The 19,554-nt window shown below is 39.5% G+C and overlaps 1 protein-coding gene across 11 annotated transcripts in view; it reads left to right on the forward strand.

Annotated features, from left to right (window-relative positions):
- The window catches only part of LOC137245058 (uncharacterized), a 105,957-nt gene that overhangs the window by 76,943 nt on the left and 9,460 nt on the right, over positions 1 to 19,554 (forward strand). For all 11 annotated transcript variants that reach the window (XM_067775087.1, XM_067775088.1, XM_067775092.1 and 8 more), the window contains 8 exons: positions 2,362 to 2,672; positions 2,814 to 3,219; positions 6,439 to 7,618; positions 7,686 to 7,834; positions 10,793 to 11,012; positions 11,180 to 11,606; positions 13,864 to 14,184; positions 14,253 to 14,723. In XM_067775087.1, the coding sequence (XP_067631188.1) occupies positions 2,587 to 2,672; positions 2,814 to 3,219; positions 6,439 to 7,618; positions 7,686 to 7,834; positions 10,793 to 11,012; positions 11,180 to 11,606; positions 13,864 to 14,184; positions 14,253 to 14,723 (3,260 nt within the window). In that variant the 5' untranslated portion in view covers positions 2,362 to 2,586. The remainder of the gene's footprint in view (positions 1 to 2,361; positions 2,673 to 2,813; positions 3,220 to 6,438; positions 7,619 to 7,685; positions 7,835 to 10,792; positions 11,013 to 11,179; positions 11,607 to 13,863; positions 14,185 to 14,252; positions 14,724 to 19,554) is intronic.

Consider the following 19,554-nt stretch of genomic DNA (forward strand, 5'->3'; position numbering starts at 1 on the left):
GAATGGCTCACATATTCATTCTGGTTGGTCTACAGAAAATTCCTTGTTCTAATAGAGTATTTATCGATTTTTGGACGGTTAATGGACACGCATTTTTTTTAGTTGCTACAAAGAGCCAACAACAGTCGCTAACTTTAAGCCAACTACCACTTCATTGGACACAAGGTCGAATGTGCCATCAATCAGGTAGTAGTAAATAATAGGTCATTCGAGCCTATTAAATCTCCTGGACTCGATAATATATTTCCCGCAGAGCTACAAGTGGCAAGGGAAATTCCATGTCCCATGCTTTCGAAAATCAATAATGCTTGTATAAGGCAATATTATATTCAAAGAAGATGGACCGAAGCAAATATAATCTTCATAGCTTAAGGAGGCTGGGCTAAACACATAAAGCCTAATAATTTCAGACCGCAAAGCCTAAGGTTCTTTCTCCTCAAACCTGGAAAGGCTGCTGGATGTGCACATTAGGAATACCATGCAGATAGAGAAACTTTCAAAATATCAACACACGTACTACAAAAGCAAATCTGTTCAGAAATTCGCACTTTCATCGCTAAGATAAAGATAGGGATTACTTTTAAGGACTTCACTATAGGCATCTTTCCGAACATCGAGGGAGCGTTTAGAAACGTTTATATGCAAGACGTAATTGACTCTTTATTGAGAATGGAGTTGGTCAGGCCACTTGTGAAATTCGTGAAGCAACTTTTAACAAGAAGAACTATCCTATCATGTCTGAGAAAGGAGTGGTATTATCCCCTCTACTGCAGAACATAACGGTGAATACCTTATTATTGAATCTCGAAAAAACCGGTTGCCAAGTTATAGCTTATGCCGATGTCATCGCTATAAAATCAACCGGAAAACGTCTTAAGAGTCTAGGAGAGCTACTGCAGAGCACATTTATCCTGGACTGGTTCCGCGCAAGGGGCTTCAAAGTGCATCTTGCAAGCACTAAAATAGACGCTATAAAGTACCACCGAAATTAAACGAGGTAAGGCTCGAACTCTCAATGGTAGTTAAATAACTAGGAGTTACTGAAGAAAGTAAGCTGGTTTGGAGCAAACATGTTAAGGACAAAGGAACTGAGGGAAAAACGTGGGCCTTTAAGCCACGCATTATATATTGGCTGTATACCGCGGTGGTCAGACAAATCTTGTTCTATGGATTTGATGTTTAGCCGGCACTTGAAAGAAACAGGCCCACTACTTCCCACACCCATTAAGGCTCTAGAGGTTGTGCTTAACCTCCTCCCAATTGGCCTGAATATGTGGATTTATCGCAGTCCTGTGCTGGAGCGGCATCAGATTTGGACACACCAATATTCTGGGAACCATTCCGAAAAACATTCGTTAACTAGATTATACTTCTCTGACAACAACTCTTCTAGACTAAAAGTTCTCTATAAGAGTCCCAGAATGACACGAATAGTATATCGCCTATCTATACCCAGAATCCATTACAGTATTCGCGGATGGCTCTAAGCTTAACGGCAATGTGGGCGGTGGTATCTCGAAACTACGCAGAACTAACAGCCGCAAAGAGGCTGCTAGAAAGCGACTATCTAAGAATATCATATGGGTTTCAATGTACTCCGGCAGTCAAGCCGCGATCAAAGCTCTTCAAGGCAGGAGAACTTCCTAAAAGGTTGCAATAGATTGCAGACAATGGTTAAACGAACTAGGCTCTCGATGCACCACAATGGTGATGTGGGTACCGCGTCATACTTTTGCACCTGGGAGCTTTCTTGCTGATTAGCTAACGAGGTAAACCACTGAACATATCAAACTAGTTCAGTTACGATGCAAAAACTTCCTCATGTTTGCATTTACTGAGAAAACCAATGTCACATGCGATGTCTCGACAAACATAACCTCTTATAAATTATAACCGAACTAGGTTCCTTAACAATCTCTGTCGTTTCTCCTTAGGTCCTTAGGTCCATTAATCGGGATATGAACGGATCACAGTCTGATGAAAGTACAAATGACTTCTGTCGAGCCTGTAGGGATGAGGAGGAGATTGAACATTTCTTTTGCAGATGTACTGCTCTAGCTAGTACATCCATGGAATGTCGGAACAATTACATCACAGGCCGTTTAGCGGAGCTTGGCTCAGCTGAAATTGAAGGCGTCCTGTCCCACATAAGACGTACATATTGGTTCAACTCTTTACATATTTAAAGGAGGAAGGCGCATTAAGTTAAACGTGAATAGAATTTACTTATATTTATTTATGTCCTCATTTGAAAAAAAAAAAAATGAATGATGTGTCTAAGCCGTTTAGTCCGTTTTAATCATTAGTCTCCTCGCTACATGCTCTATCTAATCCATTAACAATTTCCCTTTTTCTTTTCAGTTCTTTGGTGCAATATTTGAAAAAATCCGTCCATTGTTATCAACATATACAGGAATAAAAAAGAAAAAAGTAAAATACAATTAAGACCTGCTTAAGTCAATACCTAAGTCTTAAGTTTATTCTACAAGAATCCAATGAAGATCAATTAAGCTTTAAGTTCCCTTCCAAAAATAGAGAAATAACAAATACGCTACTCATACATCCTACATCCGTAACTCAAACACAATGTTCGGCTCTAAATTACGTTCATGGATGGAAAATCACATTGGGCGTCCTAGGAAGAAGAACATTAAAAATAAAACCCCAAATAGGTAAAATAAATACGCGCGCACAGGCCAAAATCAGTTTCTGAGTTTTTCTTTGTCAGTCAGCCAAAGTCAATGAAAATCTCATTCATTTTCTGTTTGTTTTCGCTTTTTTTTGACATAGCGCATTTTCCTTTTTATTTGCAGCATCGCTGTCAATGGTGCCGCTAATGCTGCAGGCTGCAGTCATGAGGCATATCAGCATCACAATGGCAATAGCAACAAAAAAATACATAGCACAACTAACTCGAACGCTATTTTTATGCTTCATCACGCGCATAGTAATGGCGCGTCGTCTACGTCAACATCAATCACTGCCAACAACAACTCATCCGCATCAGCACCATCCACAATGACGACAACGCTAATGGTTGCGCCCGGCACAATATCCTCATTCGGTGCTAATAATCACTACAATGGCGGAGGAGAAGGTGGAGGATCTAGTGGTGGAGGTGGCTGTGGTGGTGGTGGGGGCAGCGGTAGTGGTAGCGGCTGTGGCAGTGTTATTGCTAGTCCAGTCAGACGACATGAAGTCTCGCCTATTCAAGGCCATGTAAGTATCAAGTATGATTGTTTATAGTATGAAGTGAAATGAATCCAGAAGGATAGTGGCCCATTTTAATGTTTATGCAATGGAGAGTCAGTCTATCTGGGTCTGGGGCGCGTGCTTTTTATTCGAATAGCTTCTGCAAGTTTGTGTTTTTTTGCATACCCAGTAGTGGCATAGCACATTGAATAATTAATTTTTGTTTTCATAATAGTGGCTTCAAAACGTTTAATTGAAGCAATTGAGCGATTTAGGCTTGTTGGGGCATCCGCCCAAGACTGCGATAATCAAAGTTTCAAAAACGCTGAAAATGTATTATGATGCCAGTATTTGGTATTTAAGATAGGGTAAGTTTGGAATAATTTTCCATCACCGCTGGTCAGTGATTCGAGGAGAAACTGGTTTATGTGTTGAGCCATCTTCAGTGTCTTTTTTTGCTTTCATTAGGATGCTCCAAAGTCCAAATATTTTTAAGTTTTCAAAAAAGGTGCCGTTCTTAGCGATAAATGAGAAATTAGAAAAGAAATACAGGAATAGGATAAAATTTTGAAAGATTTTGACTTATCACAAGTATTTGTTCAAATAAATGACTTGCTGGGTCTGAAGCCTGGTATGGTCCAACGAGTTGGTAAACGACCAGTTTCAGCCATTTGTACAATACGCTATATACATATTGTAACGAATTTGCTGCAAATCCTCTTATTTGCCCCTTTTGCTAGGTTCGTATCGCTAAACTGTTGAATAAATAACTCCAATATTGAATAATGGAAAAATGTCCTTTATTAAAATGCTTCACAATAACACTCAAACTGTGCAACGAATAGCTTAATAACCAAACTGATAGCTCAAATGAAACTCCACTAATCAAAATAATACTGGTATTGCTCGCTAGATATCTTCTTAGTCGTAATTGCTGATCAACTCAAATCAAACTGAATTACTTCTTACTCGCCTGTTCCGCTTTTATAGTTTACGCTGCATACTTCTAGGCTCTTCGATTTCCAGAAGTTACTAGTTAGTTCGGCTACAAAATCGCCAGCCACAACTACGTGCACAAATTATTGCTCTCTCTTGATATATGCATGTGTTTGTGCATTGCCGCTCCGCTGCTCGTATACGTACATATGTGTAGACGCAATTATTTATTCGTTTATGTAGATACATAATGATTGAATTATTTATGTGAATGTTTGTAGTTTACAGTCTCTCGCGCATACATAGGCGTATAAGTAAATGCATCTGTGTGTGACATATTTCGGCTGCCTTATATATGTGTATACATGATTTGATTATTGACGTAAATACTGCTTATCGTGGCCTTGGCATCGCCTTAGTGATGGTATTACTTAGTGATGTTAATATCTGTGACAATATGTACCTTCTTAGAACCTTATAGCTCGCTGATCGTGAACTGTGATTTAGAGCATGTCGCTCTTCTATTACTGTTAAGTAACATATACGGCGGGAAATCACTGCGACTGAGAGGTTACAGTCACTAACACTGTTCCTCAAAAAAGCGCTGTTTCAATCAACTCTAAAGTCGTAGTCTCACTGGAACGGGATGAGTGTCTTTGACTTCTTAGTCACAGCGATATGTATCCTTATATATGACTGAACAGTGAATGAAGAGCATTACGATCCAAGCTACAGTTCACAAAAGCCTTTAACAACAACTGCAAACACACACTAACACTATCACAGCTTTCGTCATACCAAAGCAACTAACTGTCACAATATGAATCAAAAGATCCATCATAATATGTATATGCTGCGGTCTAATTGTAGATGTGGCAGTAAGCTGTGAGTAGCACAACACACAAGCTCATTAAATTAAATTGTGACAGCTTATCTGTGACGAGAGCTGAGATTTCCCTAGCTTTTCCAGTCACATGATTTTTTGCGAAGCCGTCGACTTGGTTTACTGTGATCTTTCAGTCGCTGTGACCAAATCACAGTTGCATGAAGTTTTCCTGCTTTTACGCATTACGCTCTAGCACACATATTGGGCAGAACACATAGGGTTCCAGTGATCACCTATTTTCTTTTTACAGCTTCACACGTGGCTTTATGCCCATCCGGTATCCTACGGACTGGCGCAAGCCACCTTTTAGTATCGGGCTTAAGAGGTCGGGGAGTGGATTTTTTGAGTTCTTGAGTTTTGGCTTGTGTTTTGGTTCTTCTGAGAGACACTCTTTACTATGGGTGTTCCAAACTCTAAATTTCGTAGGATAACTTCGCACATCACTGCCCTCTTAGTATCAGTATCACGTCTCATTACTACACCTCGGTACAATTTGTCGATATATGCGATGACCGTTACTTACGTAGCGGAGCGACATCATTATACGAGTAGTTTTTCCGGCTAATATTCGTCCTATAGTATCTGTAGCGACGGTGCCTTGTGAGTAGTATAATTTTGCATCGTTAGGTAAAATATTGCTTTCAGATTGATGAGATTAGAAGCGATTGGACAAGTTATCCGCAGCTTTCTAAAGCCACCTTTGCTCTCCGAGCTTTGTGTTCTCTTTGGATTGGCTTGCTCTCTTATTGTCGGCAACAACATTCTGGTCCGAGTTAAAATTGTGAGCTCATAGTGGCTCAAATCCAGTAAGCTGAATCTATGCCCGTCGTCGATTTAGACGTGACCTAATCACTGTCGTATTTTTTGATCAGCAGATTGCCTGGTAGCTTGGTAAATTTTTTCTACAGGCCATTAATTTGTCTTGATCCGCGCCGAAAGCAATTAGTCTAGGAGTGTATTCACCGATTCTCATATTCTGCCTCAACCGTAGGTGCCACGAGGGTTGGTTATCGCACTATGCTTTTAAGGACAGTGTGCCAGAGTAGCTTCGCCGAAGCTGATTTTTTTTTCTATTTCGACACCTGCGGCTCAGGTGCTTAAGAGGTTGCTTGCTGCAGTGAGTTCTTAAGCCAAGGCTGCCGGAGTAGCTTCACCGATTGTGTTTCGACACTGGAATGGCTTCCCCAAGGCTCAGTTGTCTCAGAGGTCGCTTACCGCAGTGAGTTTTTAAGCCTCTATGGGTTGGCCACCGCATTTTACGAACAACCAGAACTCATTACACAGAAGGGAAGATACTACAATTCTTAACTAAATAGGCGGAAACAATTAAAATTTCACTACTGGGTATATATTAATCTATTTCAACCCTACTCAAAGTTCCTTACATGTTTTCTTTAAATTTTTCATTTTCTTCTGGTGTCCAGAGTCGTTTTGGTTGGCAATCGCCGGAACAGGAGACAATCACTTCACCAAAATCCGACAACTTCCTGTATGCGCCACAACATCGCGTACGTAGTCAAACTCAACACTACTCCAAATATCAGCAGCACCAGCAACACCCACAGAACCACCAACAACAACAATATCGTTTTACTGCTCCAAATAGCAAGGATAATTCAAGCAATGATCGTTCATTGCCCACAAAGCCTTGGTACAATCATCACCTATTACCACCACCACTACAACAGCAACAGCAGCAGCATGCGCAACAACAACAAACACAGTTACAACACTCAAATTCGTTACATCAACAACAACCACAATCACATCCAGCCGACTGCTCATCATCATCAATCTCATCGTTGTCATGGTCTACTGGCTCTAAGGAACCATCTATGAACTCGAATAGCTGTAAAGCGAACAACAACAATAACAGCAACACGAATAGCACAAACAACAGTAGTAGCAACAATAATAGTTCATCATTTTCGAAACCTCTACACACACCTGAACCACAAAACCTCAGCACCACCGATTTACAAGAGCAACATTTTGCTGAAGAAGAAGAAGATCCCAATACTGTACATTATGAAGAAATTCGTACGATTTTACGTCATCCAGAGCACTACCGCTCCAGTTACACTAATACCAGCAACAGCAAAAATAACACAAACCCTTTTCTCATGCATGAACGTCCCAAATCTGAACAACTTACATCATTTACCGCCGTGCGTTCACTTTATGTGGCCGATCGGCGTCGCTCGCAGGATGACGCCTCCACGCGTTATGGTCGTCTCTTACCATCGAAAATTCATAGTTGTAACAATTCGAGTGACAGCCTGAATGCGAATAGCTCGCTGACGTATATCCGAAGTGGTAGTACTGAATATATATCCCAACAACAATATCACCATTCTTCAGGGTTAGGAGCTTCTCCCAGCGATTTTGTCGCTCAGCATCATCAGCAAGGACATGCGGGTAGCTTGGCCGCCACACATTGTCAGCGTGCCCGTTTATGTGGTAGCCGTTTTGTTAATGGTCATGTTTTGAATTGTGGTGGCGGTGGTCAACAAGTTGCTGCTGTGGCCGGTGCACCATTGCATAGTTTATCATCACCGGAGAGTGCTTATTCTACGGGTTACTCTACTGATGGCACTTCACCAGGTGAGTTAGAGCGCAAAAAGAGGTATGTTAATCTTGTGGCTTATGAGTACTTCCTTTTTGTTTTTAGGCGCCATTTACACGCCTCCGGAATACTACATCAACATGCGAACTGGCACTCATTATTTTCCCAAGAGTGTCAACTCGTTGGCTATTGAAGCTCAGCGTTACAAATTTGGTTTGAATAAAATTGAGGAAATGTCGCCTATAGATCCCATGGTAAGTTAATTTATTTTATTGTTCTGTCTTTCATAGATTCAAAATTAGTCTGAAGATATCTAGCAAACATCCAATAGATTTGGGTTGGGTCGTCGTCTTCTATATAGATAACTCAGATTGGTTGGTGGTTTTTGATAAGATGAACTTTAGTAAACCCTAATAGATCAGCCGAACGTTTTTAGTCAAAAACTGACCATAAAACATGTGATAGTAGTGGTATCAGCTGAGTATTGCGGCTCACACCAATCTTCTGATCGGACATGCTTCTTACGTATAGATCAATCAGACGTTACAGCGTAAGACAATATGGGCAGACTGATTGGCCTTAAGTGTTTGAGAAAGGCGTCCGCTCTTTAACCTTTGGGTTGAAGATGGACTCGACTTTATATAATCGCTTAAGTTATCTCTCCGTTCCAACGCTATTGAAACTGCAAGTTTCCTCGGACTCCCGTTAGAGGAAATTGATGACAATTCGTGAGTGGTAGCACTTGTTGGCTGTGGCGAAGCACTGCTACAACAACAACAACAGATAAATTCGACGATATTACAAGACTTGTGTATAGCGTGCTCCAACTTCCACACCGAGGGCCCTGGGTTCAACTCCCGGGGAAAGTCACAACAATAATTTATAAACAAGTTTGTTCAATTAGAGAAAACAAATTTCTAATAGGGGTTGTCCCTCGGAAGTGATTTGGCAAACACTCCGAGTGTATTTCTGCCATGAAAAGCTTCTCAGTGAAAATCCATCTACCCTGCAGATGCCGTTCGGAGTAGGTATAAAACATGTAGGTCCCTTGCGGCCTATTTGTGGGAAAAATTAAGGGGAGCACGACGAAAATTGCAGCTCGGCTTAAAATCCCTTTGAAGGTTATCGCGCCTAATTTTTTTTTTAGCTCTAAGGCCGAGGAGCCCGCTCCGCTTTTCAGTGCCTTCAGTCACGTAATATCCGAGGCCGTTTTAAGCTTTCAAGAACCATCAAGTCCTCTCTTATCCCCGGTGGGTCTTGATTTCGATACCATTCGCGGCTCGTGCGCTGGCAAGGAGGACACTTTCCCTCCCATTTTCCAGTCGAACCTCAGCTTGTCGCCCATTTTCCTTTGTTCTACTTGATAACGAGCCTCACTGTAGCTTACATACCCACCAGTAACGTTTTGAACGGTATGCGATCTTCGTCGCTTTCCGGTACCTTACATCTTTTTACCATACTTACTGTTGCTAATCCCCTTATCCATGATAACTAGCGTTTCAAAAAAGGTTGATATACGGGTCCGCATGTTTATCCGTCCTTAAGTAGTCCCGTATGTTTCTATGCTAAGCAGGGATGCAACGCAAGAGCTAACACATGCCTTAATAGTCATGCGTACAGAGTCAAACACAGAAGTAGCATCAACCGCATCTAGATCACTAACCCAAAGGCACAGACGCGGAAGCTACTTTGATTCCTTCAAAGATTTTAGCAGAAAGTGGATAGCTGCGATATCACTCCGCCAGCCTTTTCGGCTGGGTTTCACCCCAACTTATTCAGGTAGCAAACAGCAGAACAAAATAGTAAAGTCCAAAACGCCTATGGATAACCGAAAGGGTCAGAAGAAAACTCGAAATGATCCCAAAACGTTACTGTAAACAATTCCAAAGTTGTTTCGAAAAAACTCAAAAAACGTTACCGAGATTATCCATCCAATCATACCTAAATGGTGTCGCAGTAGCTCCTAGAGCTTCACCGATATAATTCTGAAAATAATCCAGAATATTTCAGAAAATTTCAACTCCAAACTGCTCTTAAAAATGATCCCAATAGAAACTATTCCCAAAATAATCCGCAAATTTTTCCAAAATAAAGTATATTGAAAACAATCTTAAAAGTAACCCGAATACTGGAGATGGTCCAAAGCAATCCCGAAATGATCCTGACAATAACTCTGATAAAATTTCGAAACAATCCTGAAGTGATTCCGAAATATGCAGGAATTAATAAGAGTCTCGAAATGATTTCGAAATTCTCCTGAAATAAGGCAAAATCAACTCCGAAATGATAAAATGATTTTTTCTGAAAAGGCCACTAAAAGAGTACCGAGTTAGTGCCATGGTAAACACGGAAACAATTCCGACATAATCCAGAAATAGTTCCGAAATCATCACAAACATTTTCGGAAAACACTCGAAGTAATCCGGAAAATTGTCCCGTAAAGATTTTGAAAACTATCCGAAAGCATCCAAAAATACTGCGAAACAATTCCGAAATGATACAGAGACAGTCCCGAAGTTATTCCTTTACCAGGAGGGTGAAATTGTCCCGATAGTCGTGAAATTATACTAAAATCAGTACCAAATAAGTCCCTTGGAATACCTGAAAACAATTTCGATATGAGACAGAAATAGTCCCCAAAATGTCCCGAAATTATCCCGAAAGTCAATCGGGATGGTCGGAGGATAGTCACGAAAATATTCTGAAAACAATCCGAAATCATCTCGAAATATTCCAAAACAATTTCAAAATGATTAAGACATAATCCCGAAATTATCTCTTTTCCCCTCCTTGAAGAGATACTGATGCACACTTCTAATAAGTTCTTTAACTCTGTGTTGTAAGAGCTCGGCGTCCGTAAATTCTAGGTACTATAAAGTGGGTTCCATTTGTTGGTTATCAAATCTTAAAACATACCACTATTGGCTGAGTTTTCTGGCTAAATTTTGCGGTATCATCTCCCGTCTTTCCTTTCGGATCAACGTTGGCTCCTTCTAATTTTGCCTCGGTCTTTCTCCTACGAGTCGCATGCTTACCGCATCTTGGGCTCATAATATATAATTATTTATTTAAAGTTACTTCACATATATAACCACGTTAAAAACAAAGCTTATAAGATCTCAAGTATTTAAATTGTCATTGAAGAAAATAAAAAAAGAAGTCCATATCTTCTCACTTAATTCAATGGTTTTTATCTCTTCGCACATCTTCAGCCAAAGACATCCTTCGCAAATGCTTCCGGCCTTTACAAACGTACCGATTCATATGATATGGGACAAGGCTGTAGCAACAACAATGGAATGCATCACGAACCCTTCATACCATTGGATGCTCCACATGGTATACAAAAACAAAATTCCAACAACATTGGACGTCATAGTCCTTTGGCATTACGTAATGCCATTGTTTTGCCAACCTTGAAGGGTTTTGAGTGTAAGTACCGTTTGTTGTAGTGATACTGTAAAACAAATAAACAAAATCATTGACGTCGATGAGCTAAAATATAATTTAATGTCATTGTCAAATGTTGCTTACGTCCATCAATAGACTCCATTTATTTTTATTCCTCTTGAATTTCTCACTCTCTTCCACCCAAATAGCACCATCCCCTAGGCAACGTTGTCGCATACGTACCAATCCTTGGTATCTCACAATGGAAGCAGCGAATGCAACAGCAACAGGCACGACAGGACAAAATGTGATAACATTTATGCCACCACCACCACCAACAACACAACAACCGCCAACAGCGATGTCAACAACATCTGACACGTCGACGATTTCCTCATCAGCACGCTCAATGAAGACAGCACAGCCTGAGGCTTTAAACGGCATACAAACTCCATTACGCCAGCAAAAACAGGCTAAGATGTTGTCGAGTGGCGTAGGCGGTGCGAGCAGTGACGCACATAGAGAGTTAGATGCCGCAAGCACATCATCTTCAGGCAAGAGATTTAGTACCAACGGAACAACAACAACAACAGATGGACGACGTGTAATGCAACATAGCCAGCAGATAAGTGACAGGTAAACGACGCACAAGAAAAGAAAATGAGCAATCGAATACTTTTAGTGAAATAGGGAATACATACATTTTGTCATATGAGTGTATTTTCCACATAATGTTTGTCGACTGCATGTGTATGTACAGTGTTGTGCAATATAATAGCAGCTTAATGTGTTGATGAATTTGGACCATTATATTATTTAGAAAATACTCTTTCATTCTTTTCGACAATTTACTAATTATACAAGTTGATCTCTAAAAATGTTTGACAAATTTCGAAAGCTCGAGAAGTATTTGATTTGGAATTTCCGGATTTTTTTCGTGTATGCAGTTTATTAGCTTAAGCAATGTTAGTCAAACAAAGTACAAGTTATAAGACTTTAAAATTTAGCTTTAATTTTTGAAAAAATTTTGCTTAAAGGTGTTTCAGTTTTTTTCGTTAAAATTATATGTAGCAAAATATAAAACAACGGTACTCAAAGTGCGTGGAATAAATTGGTTTTATACTGAAATATAAAAGAACAAAAGAAGGCGATAAAATCGAAGACGAAGCGAAATACAATTAAATAGCAGCAGGAGCAGTTCGAGCACTGAATGAATGTTGGTCGATTTTTGTGTCGACGCAATTCAAAATCTGAACTTCATTGGAATTGTAATATACTCTAGAACTATTATCTGTATTAATCTGCCGAAATCAATGTGGCTGTTGTTGGGAGCGAGTTGGAGCCAAAGTGTTGTTGGTGGGAGCCATACGGAGCCAAAAGGGCCATTTATTGGGCTCCCTTTATATAAAACAACCCTCGGAAAGAAATTATGCATAGTTTTAAATGATATAAGATATATAAGAAGACATTTTACGATATTTCTAGTCAGTAATATTCTTGAGAATCCCATAGAATTGAAAAGGCATGCCTAGTTAAATTCTGCGTTATTGAAAGATAATATGATAGATAAATAAGGAGCTCCTGCGAAAGAAGATCTTACCTTAAATTCATCCCAATGGCGAATCCACGGAAAAGGTGTCTTTTACCTATTGTTCGCGCTATTTTGGTTTTTTTTTTTGCATTTCATTCATGTCGGTTGGGTGGGATAGGTTGCGTAATCCGTTGATTATTATTACTAAACAGTCTGTGATGATGTAGAAAATTCGACTCGGTCAGACCAAATCATTCTCTCGACTACGGGAACACTAGTTTCCAATTATATAGGCATTAGAAGGTATCATACAAGAAATTTCAACATTTTCCATCAATCCGAATGCGCGAGATTAACAGAATACCAAGTAGTAAAGGCATAGAATTAATACCGGGGATGGTAAGTATTGAATATATTTTGCAGGTTCTACGACCTTAGACTAACAAAGTTACTCATATCATTTATAAGAGAGAACTGTAGGCTCACGATGGAGTCAAATGCTTTTAAATGAAGCTTCGTAAGTGATAGAAATGTAGGAATTGCGGGATGAAAAAGAAAACGATGGAGCATTTGCTGTGCAGACCATTTTTTTCTTGGACGTTGTGACAGCGCCCGCCTGCAAGTGGCACAATTAAAAGATGCTAGCCCCGATAATGTGTCCGCCCTCGTGGCCTCGCTGCTAGGCATTTCTTCACGGGGGGAAAGACGATTTAATCGCTACTGCTTCAGATGCGCATTTTTGCGCTTTCTTTCAGGACGCATCAGTCGTGTTATAACTAAAAACGATAGATTATTCACAACAGCCGAATAATCCATTTGTCTGCTCAATAACGCAACTGTATTTCTCATAGAAGATTCCTACACAAAACCTCTGTGTATATTGAGTATATTTTGGTAGGACAGTGTGTACAGAAAGGATCATCCTCTGTCCTGCGCTTATGTGAATATTACTAGAAATCGCTTAGCTTTGAGACAATTTTTACTACTAAATATTTCAAGTTTCCGATGACTACAACTGATTCGTCTACACTCCGCTTTAAGCTCACCAAAACAATTTCTGTCTTATTGCTAGTAATCTCCAGCTAGATATTCGTCATTTACCATCTTACTAAATTGATTTGCCTTGTCCAAAATTTAATCTTTCCCATTTTGAAATAAATTTCAAGTTTCCCAGTACAGCTACAAAAAGTATTCTAAGTAGACATGCTAGTACGCGAATATTATACCGCAACAAAAATATAAATTTAAATCGTTCTAACTCGTCAATTATCCGTATTGCTATTTTATTGCACCACACTGTACGCAAGTATGCCGAATTGCGGTCACATATAAAATTCTTAATTCCCATTATCTGCCTTATAGACACAATACCGGCAAGTTAGGAGCTAGCCTTTTGGCTACTGGATATGACTCTACAGAGAGCTCATCATCATTGACTGAAGTGGAGAATATGCAAAGAACCTACACGCCAAATACAGTGCGTCGCAAGCGTGCTGAGCAACTACAGGCAAAGGTAGTACAGCCGTTGGCTACAGCGCTAGCAGGTGTGTGTGTGATAAGTGGTGAGCATACTGGTGGCAGCAACAGGGAGTTCACAGGGAGTGATGATGAGGAGACGTTGAATGAGATGATGGGCAAATTTGATGAGAGTTACGTCTATGAAAAGGAGACTGATATACTCAGGTATGCAACATCTCTATTACTGTTATGAAATTTTGAATATTTAAAATGTATTCTTTTTATCTCTACAGCAGCGATTCAGATCCAACAGATTGTCCCTCAGATTTGGATACTGGACAGGATGCTGGCGACGAGTGTGATACGGATGAATTGCTTGAAATAGATTTTATTGATACTTCATCCATGAATGAAGTGTCCGAACGCAAAGATGTAGACTATAATATGGGTATTTGCTATTATTACAATCAAAGTCCCAAACTTGATGCGATGCGTCAACATGAGGAGACACGTTCCTCGGTGCGTTCCCATCGAAATTCACGCAATTCACGAAATATGAAGAATGGGCAGGAGGGAAGCAGTGGTGCGGTGGCACCTAGTGGCAGTTCGCAACGACGACGTAAACGTTTTATGAAAACACGTAAGAAGAGTGCAGAAAATCGCACCGAACGTACACAATCACCACAAAAGCCGCGACAGTCGCGAAGTGTAGGCGGAACGCCCGTTTGTGTGCGACGTCAAAGACATATCACAGCAAAGAATAGGTGAGTAGATTAAAGGCAGCTAAGGCCATTAAAATCAGCACAAAGTGGTCTGGCAGATTTGTTAATTGCTCCAAGAACTCATCTGACTGAAGCTTTTTACCATAAGGCGTGCTAAAGACAACATAGTTACAAGTCGGTTCTGATAGAAAGTTCTGCTTCATTTTAATTGTTTTTTGCCTACAACTCTTTCCAAGATTTAGACTTTAAGGAAAGCACAACAAATTTTAATTTAAAATATAAATCAGAGACCTCAGTTGCGGTTGAAGCTAAGGAGAACTGCGCGGCAGCTAAATTTTACGGGGTAGGCTTTCAAAATGTCTTAATGGTGGTTGTTATCGCAACGTACAGAATCTATATCCAGCAAAGGACCATCAACATCTATAACACTTCCTAAAACCTACGGAGATCAACCCCCTGGTTTTTAAGATTGTATAGCGGGCCCTAATACATCCATTACTCGTCTTCAAATAACATATGTGAAATTTGAGGTTGAGATTCATCCCCAACAAAGGGGCTAAAGCACCTCGAAATTTCTGGAGTTGTTGTTTTTGTAGCAGTGCTTCGCCCCACCTAACAGCTGCGACGGATCACAAATTGTCATCAATATCCTCTAACGGGAGTCCAAGGAAACTTGCTGTTTCAACAGGGGTGGACCATAATGAAAGGGGTGTTAGAGGCGTTGGTTCCAGGCCTGACGAGAGGGGTGGGGGAATGGGGGATTCCCTCGGGCCCGGGGTTTCTCAGAGGGCTCGCGATTTAGAGGTACTAAGACATTTTTTTTTTTAATTCAGGAGAGTCTTTAGTTGTTCCATGTGCAAATTTTAAGCCGAACTTCAAAAGCAACGAATATTGCCTGGGCCTTCGAGCAGTGAGGAGACAATAAAAAGATCAAACAAAAATGTATGTTTACATGAATCCGAAATCGTAAAGTTTTCGTGGTGATACTGATGAAGGTTCATCTTAAAAAAATCTTCCAACAATCCCACCAACTCTGTATCAAATTCCAGATAATTTAAACGACTTCCATATCGGTACAGTGAATAATGAGTTTTTGCGATCTGAAGAAATAATTCGTCGAGGTTATCAAAAGTGCTCTGTTATTTTTCCACGTGATTGTCATGACGAGGCATTTCCTACCTCGTTGTTAAACAGAATCTTGCCAAATGGAGAGAAAGTGGAGCGTGACTGGTTAGTGTGGAGTGCCAGTAGCAATGCTTTTTATTGCCTACCATGTCGTCCGTTAAGCACCAATACTTTAAATCGACCTCAAATTTGTTGTCCTGGCGGATATTCGAAATTCCAGGTATGGAAGAAGCTATACGATAAACTGCCATAACACGAAAATACTCAAGATCACATTAAATGTTATATTCAATGGCGATCTTTACAAAATCTAATTCAAAACGAGGCTACAATTGATACACTTATCAATGAACAGCTAATCACTGAAACTTAAAAGTGGAAAGAAATTTTATATATAATTTTGGACACTATTTTATTTTTGGTTGAAAGAGGCCTAGATTTCAAAGGCGAAAGTATATATCTTGGTGAACGAAACAATGGACATTTTTTGGGCATCTAAGATTTCATAAGCCATTATGATTCGATAATTAGAGATCAATTGGATAGAGAGTTAGGATTTCACAACAGCAGCATAAACGTTTACAAGTTCACTATCTTTCCCCAGACATTCAGAACGAGTTTAATAAAATTTGTGCAAAGCACGTGAGGGAAACTATATTAGATCAAGGCAAACAAGCCAAGCATTTTGCTATTACCGTTGATGCTATGCCTGATGATAGTCACGTTGACTACGTTCATTTTGTGCTAACTCCATTTCAAATCGAAAGCAACAAATTTTACAATTCAAAAACGGTTTTTGGCTTTCGTGAATTGTAACCAAAAAACTGGTCAGAAAATCGCTGATCTAATTTGCCATACTCTAGGTAAACATGAAAACCCTTTAGAAGATTGCCGTGCAAAGGGTACGATAACGGCGCCAATATGAAAGGAGCTTACAATGGAGCACTACGTCACATTATCGATAAAAACTCGAATTCTGATTACTCGCCTTGTGCAACCCACAGTCTCAAATTTTTAAGTGGTGATGCTGCAGAATATTGTACGGCTGCAATTACTTTCTTCGGAGTTGTACAAAAATGTTTTACTATTTTCAGCAGCACTCCACAACGATCGGACATCCTAAAAAAAAAATTTACCGAGCTCTCTTCATAGTCTTTCAGCCAAAAGCCAAATTTGACTGCGCAAGTATACGGAGATGTTACCGGCATTCTCAAGTACATCAACAAGTTCGAATGTATCTTGCTGTCCTCAATTTGGTTCAAATTACTGACTACTATTAATGAAAGAAACGTGGTCCTCCAAGCTAGAGACGCCACCACAGATTTTGAGGTCCGTCATCTAGATGCCTTATTAGCTGATTTAAAATTGATTGAATGGGAAACAATTTTAAACGAATGCAAAACAGTTGCTATTCAATTGAACATCTCGCCAAAGTTTCCGGACATTCGAAAGAGAAAACCCAAAAGGCGTTCTGAAGATAATTTAAATGAGATGATTATGGATGATTCAGAGTCTGATTTTAAAAACAATACATTCTGGGTGATGGTTGATTCGGTAATCAGTGGCATTAGTTAACGATTTGCAGCTATGAGAAATTTGAACGAGACGTTTTCCTTTTTATGGCAATTTGAAGACATGGATGAAACTACGGTTCGGGCGAGCGCAGTAAAATTTGTCGAAAAATACAAGTCGGACATTTCTCAAAGCTTAGAATGCGAAATAATTCATTTGAAACACATTTAGGAAGCAAATTTTGATAAAGGTCTGTCACCATTGGAATTGCGAAATGCCATCTACATAAATATGTTCAAAATCTGTAAACGATTTTCCCCAACATTTGTGTTGCTTTACGTATCTTTTGCACTATACCTGTCACTGTAGATAGTGCAGAATGTTGCTTCAGCGTCCTTTCAAGAATCAAAAATTTTCATAGATCGTGTTCATCTCAAGAGCAAGTTTCAGGACTTGCCACGCTTTGTGTTGAATCCGTTTTGGCAAGACAGTTAAATTTTGATATTATTATAAATAAGTTTGCAGCGAAAAAAGCAAGAAAAGCCACTCTTTCCTATCCGAACTTTTTATATGGAATGATTAAAATTTATCATCATCATTAAATTTATCAGAAATGTATTAAAATGTTACCAAATGACTAGAAAAATTATTTGAAACAATATGTGGCTGTTAAAAGAGAATTTTATTTCTACGCTACAATAAAATAGTATAAATAGTAAATATTTTGTGTTAATTTTATTGTCAACTCTTAGTCCAAAAGTCATTTAGTTGATGTGGCAAACATTTTTTAAACGGTTTTATTAGCTTGACTTGACTGGCTGGTTGGCTGGTTAGCTGGCTGGCTGGTTAGCTGGCTGGATGGTTAGCTGGCTGGCTGGTTGGCTGGTTGGCTGGCTGGCACGAATCTTGTAATTAAAATTTAAGTAACTTCCCGTAAAGCTACAAGCTTGAAACTTGGAATATAGTTCAGAACCCGATGACAATGCAATAATACGAAAAAACCCGACGGTAGGTGGCGCAAGGATCGAGATATTCACAAAAATCGTATTTGTGGTCCGATTTGGTTTATATTTGGAACACATAATACCTACCAGAATAGAAAGCGCCCTATGAAAAAAAATCGCCGCTAGGTGGCGCAAGGATCGAGATATTCACAAAAATCGTAGTTGTGGTCCGATTTGGTTCATATTTGGAACACATAATACATACCAGAATAGAAAGCGCCCTATGAAAAAAAATTGCCGCTAGGTGGCGCAAGGATCGAGATATTCACAAAATTCGTATTTATGGTCCGATTTGACGCACGTTTGGAACACATAATACAATAATAGAAAGCGACCTATGAAAAAAATCGCCGCTAGGTGGCGCAAGGATCGAGATATTCACAAAAATCGTATTTGTGGTCCGATTTGGCTCATATTTGGAACCATAATACATACAAGAATAGGAAACGACCTATGAATGAAAAAAAATCGCCGCTAGGTGCCGCAAAGATCGAGATATTCACAAAACTCGTATTTATGGTCCGATTTGGCTCATATTTGGAACGCATAATACATAGAAGAATAGAAAGCGACCCATGAAAAAAATCACCGCTAAGTGGCGCAAAGATCGAGATATTAAAAAAAAATCGTATTTGTGGTCCGATTTGACGCATATTTGGAACACATAATACAAGAATAGAAAGCGACCTATGAAAAAAATCACCGCTAGGTGGCGCAAGAATCGAGATATTCAAAAAATCGTATTTGTGGTCCGATTTGGCTCATATTTTGAACACATAATACATATAAGAATAGGAAACGACATATGAAAAAAAACCGCCGCTAGGTGCCGCAAAGATCGAGATATTCACAAACATCGTATTTATGGTCCGATTTGGCTCATATTTGGAACGCATAATACATAGAAGAATAGAAAGCTACCTATGAAAAAAATCGCCGCTAGGTGGCGGAAAGATCCAGAAATTAAAAAAAAATCGTATCTGTGGTCCAATTTGGTCCATATTTGGAACACATAATACATACATGAATAGAAAGCGACCTATGATGTCCGATTTGGCTCATATTTGGAACAAATATTACATACAGTCCGGTAGAAGTGACATCAAAATATTTTAGAGTTAGAGGAGGGACAAGCATATGTGGCGCAGAGTCGAGTAAAGTCTTTGGAAGGATTATGTATTAAGGACTTAGATTGTAACAAATTGCCAGGAAATAGTCCTTGTAATAATGAG

The sequence above is a fragment of the Eurosta solidaginis genome, chromosome 3 (assembly GCF_040869045.1).
Source record: "Eurosta solidaginis isolate ZX-2024a chromosome 3, ASM4086904v1, whole genome shotgun sequence".
NCBI classification, from domain to species: domain Eukaryota; kingdom Metazoa; phylum Arthropoda; class Insecta; order Diptera; family Tephritidae; genus Eurosta; species Eurosta solidaginis.